Source organism: Polistes dominula, unplaced genomic scaffold, assembly GCF_049000335.1.
Source record: "Polistes dominula isolate Pdom_NZ unplaced genomic scaffold, Pdom_raw_medaka contig_82, whole genome shotgun sequence".
NCBI classification, from domain to species: Eukaryota; Metazoa; Arthropoda; class Insecta; order Hymenoptera; family Vespidae; genus Polistes; species Polistes dominula.
Genome location: NW_028301046.1, coordinates 5,229,509 through 5,242,194, shown reverse-complemented (window position 1 = coordinate 5,242,194; position 12,686 = coordinate 5,229,509). Strand labels below are relative to the sequence as shown.

Sequence of the window (12,686 nt, the reverse complement as noted above, 5' to 3'; positions counted from 1 at the left end):
TTTTACTGTAAGGTATAAAATAAATACAATTCCAGTTTAAACTCATTAACAAAGAGTAAACATAACAACAATTGCCACGTATACACATATAATTTCGAGCACATAATATTTGTACGGATAAAATAATTAAGATCGGTCGGTAAAATTGTTAAATAAATTTATGAAAAAAAAAAGAAAAAAATATCTGGCAATACAATTACGAAAAGATTAACTTTTCATTAACTTTTTAACGAGATACGTAATATATATATATTTTTTACTATAAGTTCTAAGTATATTATATAAAATAAATAATTTGATTTTTAAAATAAATTGGTTATAATATGTAAAATCTGAACAAGAGTAACAAACTTTTGGATAAATTCGTGCATATCATAAAAAATAAAGAATTAGGAAGGTTGTGCTATTTTTAATTTTTAAGTAATATTAAAGTATTATAATTTATTAGTAGTATTAGTAGTATTAAAATGATTTATTTGAATTTATAAGTTTTAAAAGAAAAAAGAAGAGAGAGAAAGATCTTCATGACGAGGTAACTCGTTGTTCGGTCCAGAGGGTTAACGGGTCAAAGTTGATCTAATCGATATTTAGTTTTCTCAAGCGTTGTATCTTCGTTGTAGTTGTCGTAGTTGTCGTAGTTGTCGTTGTCGTTGTTGTTGTTGTTGTCACCGTAGTAGTAGCGAGACAGATTACAGGGAGTTTGTGCGCTAGCGATAAATCGACCCCTCCACTTGGCCACTATGATCGATATATGTACATTCTTTTAGTATACAAGGAACGTTTTCCCGGGCAAGATGGTCACGATCATCCAACATAAGAACCTCCTCACCACGAGCTGTTTGTTTCTTTTGCTATACTCTTTCATCCTAACTGTCTCTGGGTCGTACGGTAAGTGATATATATTTTATATAAGGACGAGAAGGAAAGAAAAAAGAAAAAAAAAGAAAATGTGTCGAGGGAAGAATAAATCATCAAAGAGCTGTTGAAATAATTTCGTGTAACGAGAATTTCTGACCAGGTGTTGAAAAAGAATAAGAAGAGAGGAGAGAAAAAAAGTGTGAAAAACTCGATCACAGGTGTTTTACTTTATCCATTGACCGTGGTTTTAACATATTCCAAAATGGGAAATTTATGGGGGGTTTTGGGATTAAAAGAAACGACAATGGCATTTGGATATTTTTGGTCAGCTCGTTGATAGCGTTATTTTTTTTTTAATATATACAACACAGGATATTCCGAACACGTTAAGTAAATGGTGGTAAACGAGTGGTCAGTTTTTGTACAAGACTAGTTTAATTTATTTATTATTCATATAATTCATATTCGATGTGTAGTGTGGAGTAAACGTGTAATTTGATGTCGTTGTTGTAACAAGTAATACAATATTTTTTTTTATTCGGTTTACAGTAGTGGTACGTAACAATACGTGTGCGTGTATGTGTGCGTGTGTTCTAATAAATTTACGATTAAAACAGGTGTGCCTTGATTAAAATCGATAATTTTCGGTAGTGTAGGTGAAAAAGATTACCTTTTGTTTTTCGTTCGACCACTAGAAAACATTTATACCTTGGATAAATATTATTATTCACATATATCAGATTGAATTTTACGATCGTGATAGGGAAATATGATATGGAATGAGTCACAGTGTTCCTTGAAAAGTCACGTACAAAAGCTTCTAAAGCGTAATATCTCCTTCGAAAGATTACAGCGAATCTTAGTAATGTAATTTACGATGTAACGGTCAGTTCTACCACATAGATCGAAAACGAACAAGAAAAAGAAAGAGGAATAAAAAGAGAAAAGAGAAAAAAATAAGAAATGAGAGAAAAATAAACCAATCGATACGGTGTTATCCAATGGAGGCGAAATCCACGCTGAATTGCTTTCTTCTTATCTCAATATACACTTGGACGGATCTCTACCGGTGCAAAGCTTCTGCTTACAAAAAAGAAAAAAAAGAAAAAAGAGAAAATAGGAACAAAATATAATTCCCTCCCTTTTTGTTTCATATCTAAATCGATATTTCCTGCGGTACGTTTTAGCTAAACGCATACGATGATTTCATTCGATTATTTTCATTAGAAGATTTAAAACTGTATTGCGAACGATGGAATGAGAAAATTTTTCTTCTAGAAGATTGACGGATATAACAAAATTATCAGCTATTCGATAATCGATCAATTTAACTAGTTTTTTCGATATTTAAACGATATTCGCAAAATTCGACAAATAACCACAGACGATTTGTATTATTCATGAACTCTGTGATGGCCCAGCTTAATTTTGAAACCCCCTAGTTTAAAGAATATAAAATAATTACTGATGTATTATTAACCCTTTTCGGACGTGTGTCTACTCTCAGCCATCATAGCCTTTTTACCGTTCCGGTCGTACGTCTGCTCTTAGCTAATTATATATATATTTTTACGTAATATGTATTTTACATATTTATGTAAACAATTATGTATTTTACATAATAAATATATTATATATATAATAAAAATATATAAAAAATATATATCAATTAATTCCGACCACTACGACACCCATGTCCAAATTGAATACGTCCGAAAAGGGTTAATCTAACCTTTCTATTATAAATAACTATAATAGACTAGTGAGATATAGGTACGTGACGATCCAACTTCTCGAATAGTTAATTGAGCGTGAGAAAGAGAGACTAGAATAATTAAGTAATGTTCTTATCGGACGACATACTAAAATATACCCATGAAAAACCTGATTTTCTTCTATCAGGGAATGCAGTGATTTTACTTAATCGTAATGTATGTTACAGGATCAACATTATTAAGTGTTGGGAAAGATATTAATAGGTATACCTTCCCTTCTCCTCCAATTTTCTCCACTTTTAACCGTGACATTACAATTAAATCTTCATTTACGCAAAGTACCGTACTACCATTAACAATAAGTGTTATCATACAAGAAAATATCTTTCGTAGGTAGTTATAGTTTGTACGCTTTGGAACAGGAAACGAAGTCATCTCTCCCCTGGCCACCCTCTTTTCCAGTAAAGCTCCACCCTTTAACCTTTTCTCACCTAACCTCGTTATATCTTTCTCCTCGTGATTCGTTTATTTGAATCGTCAATTCGTAAGTTTTTAATAGCGATTCAATGTTCGTTTCAATCGTTGGTATTACGTATATTCGATTTATTTATTAAAAAAAAAATGTATTCAACTATTGGTTTGAAATTCATTTTTTGTCAACGCTTTATCCGTATCCATTTGTCCAACTATTAGCGATAAAACTCTGACGTAATCCCGACGCAACCCAGACAAAATAATAAAACGGAGATAAAATAATAAAAATATGATTCGAATGTATGATGAAAATGTAATGAATTCCAACGGCAAAAAAAAATAAAATAAAAAAAAAACAGGATTAAGCAGTTGGATGTCGAATAGAGAGAGAGAGAGAGAGAGAGAGAGAGAGAGAGAGAGAAAGAGGAATGTAATTGGTACGAGTTAGTACGTGGTCCTTTCGTAATAGTTATCACGCTTTTATCTATTCAATTACGGTTCGTGCTTCGGTGACAATTAAATATCGCTAAACTGCCACTCTACTCTCTCACTCTCTCTTTGACCAACAACCAACCTTGTAACGATTGCGATCGCCATAGTCGCGGACAGAGATTCCAAACGAGAATAGCCGGTCGATGGTAAAGCTTGCAGGCAAATCGTTTCGACGGACATTTACGAGCTAACACATGATTTCGTACACGTACGTAAATGCTACGACGACGACGAGGAGGGTTGCACCTTCCAACCAACCAACCAACAACGCTAACAACCAACGACAACACAACACCAACACAACAGCTGAAGCTAACTACGTAAGCACGCGTACCGCAAAATACGTTCGTGTCGTTCTCATCGGCTAAACACCGACGATGACTCGATGATTTGCGAAACGCGTAACGAGTAATACTCTTCAGAAACAGAAACAGAGAGAAATTCATAGATCTACAGAATAATACTTGGAATTGTGATAATATGCAATTATATCTGGTAGATATTTCAGTACATCTACGTGAAAGAATAAGAAAATAGTTAGTTAGTAAAATAAATGATATTTTTTTATACAATTATGTTCTATTTATACTAAACACGTTCCCTGCCACGTGCACCGGTTTTGGTACACACTAAAATGCATTTATATATCAATCCGAATTTTTTAATTTCAAATTTTTTCATCTAAAATTAATTGCTTATAATATATTGATTATTTTAACAAAATTCATCGCTATATGAAATCAAATATAGAATATACTTTCTATTTTGTATTTACTTTTGTACATAACTTTTATATCAATTATTTAAAATAAAATAAATTTCATTTATTAGTGTTATTATGCGCATTTAGTGTCGTTTTAATATTTATAATTATAAAAATAATATATATTCTCTCTAAAATAAGAAAAAAAAAATATTTCTACAAAAATTATTACATGTAGTTTAGTTAGAAATGACATCTCCTCATAAATAGCATGGCAAGAAACGCGTTAATAAAGAACAACGTAAGAACTTATATCAGTTACAAAAATCGCTCTTTAAAAAATAAAAAAAGAAATAATTTTCTCAAGGATAACTGCGAATTAGAATGATTGCTGTAGATTTAATCCATTTACTATTACTTTAAACGAGCATCGAAGCGAAAATTTCAAAGCCGAGTAGACAGAGAGTTGTGTCTGGGCAATGAAATTTTCCGAATTTCCTAGATCCTACCGAAGAAATTCGGATTGAATTTTCCGTTTGACGAGAAATTCAGCGTAAGTTTTAATCTTGTAGACTAGGTAGAACGCGATCGTACGACACATGATCCATTAAGTGGCTCCCTTTGATAGGGATACTGCAAGTAGAGCGCTCACGTAGCTCTCGTAAATCTTCTCCCTTAGTCCTTTTTTTCCTTTTTTTTCTTGTTTCTCTATCTCTTCGCTCTTTCGCTCTTTTACTATTTCTATCTCATTCTATCTTCACTACTCTTCACTGAATTATTCCACGCTCTCTTTGCTCTCTACGAAAGCACGCAATTAATCGACCTTCCTTTCCCTTGACACAATCTACCCTTCCCCACTTCTTCCTTACCCTATCCTACCCTTCTTTCCTACTTACCACCCCCCGTTTATTTGAAGACGACGCCTTTGATGCTTATTTTTCTTTTTTTCTCTTTATTTACAGATTACTCTACGTCCGAGGTGTTCGACGTTGGCGAATTCGCAGGAGAAAAACGCGACAACGAATGTTTGTCGAATCACAGAAGAAACTTATTAAAGAGAAATTATGTTTCAAGGTTGTACCAACTTCGTTAACATATTTAAATCTCGTTTCTTTTCTTATTATACTCGCTATAATGAAACTTACATTTTCTTCAGTTTCAATATCTTATTTCGATAATTTCAATTTGATTTTTTTTCATTATCATCTTACCGGAAAGTTTTTTGTGTTTTTCTTTTCTTTTTTTCTTTGTTTTTAGTAATACGCATCGAATAATCGTAAAATTGAATTAATAAGTGTTACAAGTGAAAATAAAATAGTGTAAAATCGTATATAAAACGTATATTATTGAAATTGTAACGCAGAAGTAAGTCAAGGTCGACATTCGAAGAAAATTCAGCTGGAGAGGTGGAGACCGAGAAAACGAATCAAAAGATACAAAGAAAATGGAAGTCCCAAAGAAAAAGAAAATTCAAGAGATTCGCAGTTCCTGAAAGCATCGAGAAGAACGCGACCAGTACCATCAATAGCACGGAAGACTTCTTCAATGCGGTAAAGTCAGAAAAGTGCATTTGTCCGTGAAAATGTCCAAGTAAAAGAGAGAAAAGATAAAAATCGAAAGGGATACCTTCGAATTCGTTTCCTTCGACTTCGAGAATTCGACCTTATTTTCCTTTTCTTTTTTTTTTCTTTTTTTTCTTATTCTTTTGCTGCTTCTACAAAACTTTCGTTTCTCGAAAATAAGTGTAACAAAAAAAGAAACAAAAAATATATATATATAAATTGATCGAATTGTCGTACTATCCAATTTCAGACAAATAACACGTCTACGAAACCAGCCAACGAAGAAGAAGGAGAAGAGTCTTTGAAAGTAACAAATTCAAGAAACGAACGGAACAATAGTTCGACAAATGTAATGAATCTTAAGCAGGAAAATAAGACATCGGAAAAAAGTGAAGGACGGAGTCCTGCAATTTTAGGATTTCGTCGTATGGCACCCGTGGCACTTCCCATAAACTCCGGTCGAAAAATTCGTGAAAGGTTTATGAAGAAAAAAGTCGTTACGAAACAGTTTCCCGATGTGGACTTTACAATAGCCGAGAAAAAGATTTTGAAGAATCTTTTGCATCAAATTGATCGTCACTTTAATCGTTCGAATAAACTAAAAAAAGATCGGATAAAAGAAGAAGACGTTTCTTTGTCGGAGGAGGACGAAGATAAGGAAAATGAGGATGAAGAGCCGGAAAATGAATACGGGACTGAAGTGAAAGATCCAGAAATTGAGAAGGAAGATGAGGACGAAGAAAAAAATGAAAAGAATGGAAATAATAAAGAGGAGGAAAATGTAAAAAGCGAAGATAAATCAGAAGAAAATAGGTTAAACACGTCGATAGTGTCGTCCTCTTCGGATACAGAATTGTTTGAAATAATTCCCGATATATTTCTACCAAAAAGAAACAACGGTATTATCGAAGGTAAAATTTTTCCTTGGAAAGCTCTGACATCGAAAAAATATACGAAGGAAGTTTCGATGCAGGAAGGACCTAATAAGAAACAAACCACTAAGGAAACCAAATCCAAACTGAGTTTCCTTTATGTGACCGATCCTAACACCAAACCGAAAAGTAAAGAAAAATTAGAAAATCCTGTAGAAGTATACGATATGAAGATTGTATTGAAAAATCACGAAAATGATAATAAAATCTTACCTTACGAAATGATCGAACAAAATGTATTGGACAATAATGACGTAAGTGTGAATAATACGATTTATACTATGCTCTATACTACTCCCCAATTTTTAAATAAAATTTTAAATTTGGATTTATTTTAAATTTATAATATAATTACGAACAGATCATTTTTTACGAAAAATTCTTTAAAATATTTCATCAAAATTTGTTACCAATAAAATATAGAATATCAACAAAAAGAAAAACAATTCTTCATATCTATTTTCACACTTTATAAGCACTTTTATTTTTAAATAAATAAAAGTAGAAAATAGTTATTGATCGTCGGATAATGAAAAATAATATCTTAAAACGTTTGTATAATCCTCATCGTTATTCTCTTTAATACAAAAATTCATCGGCTAATACTTTGTGGTTTTTCATTAAGTTTTTACATTTGAATTTATCTCAGATTTAAAATACAACAATTCTTTTGAATATTTTTAATGAAATATCTGTTATGAATAAAAATATCGAATATCAAGAAAATAACACACTTTATCTCTAAATTTCATACTCAATAAACACTTTTATTTTCCAATAAATAAAAGTAAATAATAATAAGATCACAGGATAAAGGAAAAGATAATATTTTAAAACGTTTAATTTTGTATAATCCTCGTCGTTATTTTCTTGAAGTAATAATTCGAGCTTGTTCCCTCCTATCTCGTCTCCTATCTCAACTCGTTTGTACATCGAAAAATCTCTCGCTCGTTTCTCTTTTTTTTTTCTTCTTCTATTTTTTTTTCCTTCTCTATCGTCGACTTAGTCTATGCGATAGAGATGGGTACTTCTTGTAGTCGTAGCTCGGTTCAACGAGGAGACATAAAAGCGAAAGATCTTCTCGGGTAAAAGCACGCCGAGGAATAAAACTTTGCTCTGGCTAGGATAAGCCGCGAAAAGGATCGTTCCTATGGTCGGAATCCTTTGAGACAGCGATAAATCCACACGTTATACAAAAAAAAAAGAAAGTCATTGAGATCTAGCCCAAAAAGCTCGATAAATCGTAAATTAAGTCCTGTTAGTATTATTATTATTATTATTATTATTATTGTTATTTTTATTTGAAAAATATATTTTTGGAAAAGTATTCGAAAACGAGACGAATAGAATCAATTTGGACAAGGGAGAGAGAAAATAAACGTGTGTGTATATATATAATAAAAGAAAATACAATCTCGATAGGTCACGTAAAATATACCACAGGAAATTCACCTATCAGAACTCGAGCAGATTCGAAGGTGCAATCTCGAATGCGAAGAGTCGGAATTTCTCCACGTAAAATGGTTTTCGCGGAAAGAGTCGTAAAAGATTGTCGCTTCCTTCTTCAAATCACCCTATTTCTTTCAGATATCGTAACAAACCTTCCTCCTCCTCTTCCTCCTTCTTCTGTCGTTTTCTAGTAATGCCCCGTTACAAATTTATGCTGTCACTCTCTTTTGGGATTCCTTCATTTTTCTTGTCGATTCAAATTTATTTACGATCACAGTTATCAATTTTTTTGTTTTAACTCAATTGCAAACAATAATTCATAAACTATTTAAAATAATCGTCAGTGAATTTTATTTTTTTAGTTGAAATAATTATTCAAATTTATTTGAAATAAATCTTTCGATAAAAATATATTTGAATTTATCGGTTCACACCGAATGACATAGATAAATGATCTTTTTTTTTTTCAAGAAAAATAAAAACCGCGTAAATCGGTTAAAACGTTTCTAATTGAAGATAAAACAATAATGAAATCAAACGAATTTCGAGATAGAAATAACATTTATACGGTTTTTGAATTATTTTCGTATCAGTGTTAACAAAATAATGTTTTTTTAAATATGCACAGACAGATCAAATATTATTTTATAACATGTGAGTGGAAAATTCAATTAGAATTAACAAGGGGAAAATTATTTTTGACGATTCAGGAAAATCTAAAAAACTATCCTAAAATAACAAAATTTTTGACGGGGCAAAAATATTGTAAAATAAATATTATTGTTCCTTGGATAACACGATGAAAAAATTCTTTCATTGCTCGTACAAATACGCAGAAATGGATCGGTAACTTTAAGGGTCCTGAACTAACACTGTTTGAGGACCTACACATTAAACCTAAGTTTGATTTGGTTGTGATGATTAGTTAACCATTTCGTAGAAAACTTTCAATTAAAATTATTGAGATAATTTAATTAAAATCATCAGAAAACTCAATACAGTTTCAGAAATAAAATAATAAAATATTTTTTAGACCAAAACAAAACGTTTAATTAGATGCTTGGTTCTTTCTCCCAAAGAGAGATAAAAAGAAATCATAAAACGTTTGCTTACTAACTACGAATTAAATATCCCTATAATTTATAAATTATGTTCATACTTTTTGTTTCCATAGTTAAGTAAAATTACGATTTGCGTAATAAATTATGTTACTTTCTTTTGGTGTATTTCGTCTGAAAATCTTTTTATCTGTTTCTCTTATTCTCGTATGTATAACGGTAAATACCTAGAATGGTACGAAAGGGAATGTGAAATAGAGATAAAGGGAGAAAGGAAGAAAGGTAATTAAAGAGGAAAATAGAGAAAGGATGAGAGAAACACTATGAAAAAGAATTTTATCTGGTGTCGTGCAATTTCCGGGCCATTGTACAAAAGCTTTGTTCTTGTCTCTTCACAAATATGTATATCCGTTATATGTAGACACATATATGTATATGTAACTGTATCACCACCACCACCACCACAACCATCACCACCACCACCACCACCATCACCACCACCACCACCTCCGCCCTTGGCGGAGCACGATAATAATTATGTTCTACTGGTGCGTCTAGCAATGTCTTCTCCTGTAATTACATCCGACAAACGATCGGACCCCATAACGTACGTCCCATAATGTCACGTCATTACACTATTATGGTAATGTTCAAGACACAAGGTAGGTATAACCTTATGACACATTTGTACCAGATGTTTCCAATCTAACCGAAGATGGTTAAACCATTTTCAGCCATTGATCGAACCTTCAAAAGATTTTACAATAACTTTTGTCCTAAATTCTTATCATTGAAAGACAACATTTGACTGGAAGCTGTATTCACATAGGTGTGTCCCAATACTGAGAAATGATTAATGTAAGATAGAGAAAAGATACACGTATTGATAGATAATACCTTAAATCTTACTCGTGTAACACGGTATAAGATTGAGTCAGTGAATATTTTGTTTAAGATTGAATAAAGAAAATAAATATTTGTTTTGTTTACTTAACTCTTCATAATATTCAAAATAAAGATTTTTACAAAACTTTTAAAAATTAATTTAATTTTATTGTTCATTTGACTTACATATGAGTTAGGATGTAATCACAGCATTTCTCGTGTAAGGATTAATTATAAAGAATAGTCGAATATTTCTATAAAAATTGTTTAAGCAGATGATTATTAACAAGTATGTTTTAAAATGTTTGATCATAATTTAAAAGATGGTCATACGATTATATGAAATTGGTTATTAATTTTTAACGAAAACATCTCAGAAATAATGTCCACATATTTATAATCACCCTGTTGTAAAGTTGATCCAAAAAAAATTACATTTTATTATTTTACATTAATACACGTATATATATACAAATAGTATATTTTATAATATTTATATTTGTATTATTTTATAATAACAAAGATTGCATAGAGTATTCCAAATAATCTTATTAAAAATCTCGTTAACTATTCATTTTTTAATAACTAATCATAGAATACATAATAATACCATAGAAACTATGTTAATGAAGTGAGTATTATAAATGGACATTTAAGTCTTACGAAAATTCAATTTACTGAGAACGACCGAGGGAATAATCGTTCGTTCGTACGTTCGATCGATCGTAACTTATCGTTAAACCGTAACGCACATCAGTAATCGATTATTTCGTGCACATTCGTTATGCCAAATGGTTGAACGTTTGGTTGGTTAGGAGGAACACGATGGGACAATGAAATTCCATCGAGTCCACGTACCCGATTGAATATCTCGGGAGTATGCTTATCGTTGCTAGCACGTTTATGCAAACAGTATTTCGTTAATACACAGGTGGGTCTCCTTTCTCTATTTCTCTTTTTCTTTTTTCCAATTTTCGTTTCTCAATTGTTCCCTTGATAAAGAGTAAAAGAAAAAAAGAAAAAAAAAGAAAACCTCGAACTAAGCCAATGGGGAATAATAGAAAGAAAATGTGGGGAAAGAAAGGGATAAATGAAGTGCGGATTGTACGTTGGGGAACTAGTGGTTTGCTCTGAAGAAGAAGAAGAAGATGATGATGATGAAGAAGAAGAAGAAGAAGAAACGATTAACGTGAAAAAGATTACTATACGGGACTTCGCAAAAACTACTTCGATATTTTTCTCCATGTCTAACATAAGCAATATCGATTACTACGTGAACCACCCCATCTTGATTTATCTTACCTTTTCAATTGTAAGAAACAAAACGACAATTTTAAAACTGACTTTTCTCTTTTATAGATTTACTATTATTATTTTATCTCTCTTAACTTCCAGAAGATTTTTCAATCCCATCAAATTTTTTTTCTTTATAATATTAAATAATAAAAGTAAAGAGAGATAGAGAGAGAAAAACGAAACGTTGGATAAATTAATAATTCGTTAAAAATATATATATATATTAGGGTGGGTCAACAAAATGACTTATTGTTTTTTTTTCAAGTGCCACAAAAAAATGGTTTGCTAGACACTTTAACCCCTTAACCTACAACTACGGGCATAGCCCGTGTACAATGATCGGGCCAAACTTAAATATTACGGGCATAGCCTGTAGTATGATAATAACAAAATTTATGTTTTGCTCGATCAGTGTATTACTCAAGTCGTGCGAATGGCTCGAAGGCTGCGCGAACTTGTTTACGTTTTCGGCCCTAAATTCTAGAACATAAATCGTAGATTAAGGGGTTAAAACAATTCTCACCAAATATGAGCTCTTAATTTTAATAGGAAGATCCTACGCATCGCAGGTTTTTATTTTTTTTTTCAGTCTAATAGATTAAAGTTCATACCTCATTATTTATTGATTGTACAGAAGAATGTTCTAGACGAATTTTGTAGGAAATTTAATGCTCTACAAAAAAGGTATATTATATTTTTTCCGTAAACATCACCATTTGAATGATATTGAAGATTTAAATTTGATGATTTTTAGACAAATTTCATTTTTGTTTATGAGTTTTATAACTCAACAATAAATGACTATTAAAAAGTGCACAATACAAATTTTTGTAGGAAATTAACTGCTTTATAAAAATTGTGTCTTATGTTTTGGCGATTAAATTAAGTGTTCAAAAGATATTCAGAGACAAAAATCAGTACACATGAAAGTTTGATGATGAATATCTTTTGAACGCTTAATTTAATCGCCAAAATATAAGATACCTTTTTTGTAGAGCATTAAATTTCCTACAAAATTCGTCTCGAACATTTTATATAAATGATTTCTTTATTACTTTTTTTTCCAAAGACAAGTTCAAAAATTCGATTATTAGGTAAAAAATGTTATAACAAAAATATCGATTCGTTAATTAAAATTACAAATGAATAACAAGTGAATGACAAGTTAATGACAATAAAGACCATGTTCGTTTTATACGTTTTATCGTAGAATTTTTACGAATTTGACGATAAAATGTAAAAACGATATTAATAATAATCGA

General features: G+C 31.2%; 2 protein-coding genes across 2 annotated transcripts in view; one reads left to right on the top strand and one right to left on the bottom strand.

Moving 5' to 3' along the window:
* The window catches only part of LOC107074580 (uncharacterized), a 384,592-nt gene that overhangs the window by 211,934 nt on the left and 159,972 nt on the right, over positions 1-12,686 (bottom strand). The gene's annotated exons all lie outside the window — the stretch shown is intronic.
* Positions 682-7,339, top strand: LOC107074581 (uncharacterized). Its single transcript, XM_015336136.2, has 4 exons — positions 682-888; positions 5,205-5,316; positions 5,606-5,792; positions 6,055-7,339. The coding sequence occupies exons 1-4, from the start codon at positions 795-797 to the stop codon at positions 7,072-7,074; spliced, it is 1,413 nt and encodes a 470-aa protein (XP_015191622.1). The 5' UTR covers positions 682-794; the 3' UTR covers positions 7,075-7,339.

Bases quoted from the DNA above. Each gene is read 5' to 3' on its own strand.
- LOC107074581 (XM_015336136.2), top strand. From the start codon at position 795: ATGGTCACGATCATCCAACATAAGAACCTCCTCACCACGAGCTGTTTG. The intron at 5,317-5,605 runs GTTGTACCAACT...ATTGTAACGCAG, and splicing joins AAGAGAAATTATGTTTCAAG to AAGTAAGTCAAGGTCGACAT. The intron at 5,793-6,054 runs GTAAAGTCAGAA...ATCCAATTTCAG, and splicing joins CGGAAGACTTCTTCAATGCG to ACAAATAACACGTCTACGAA.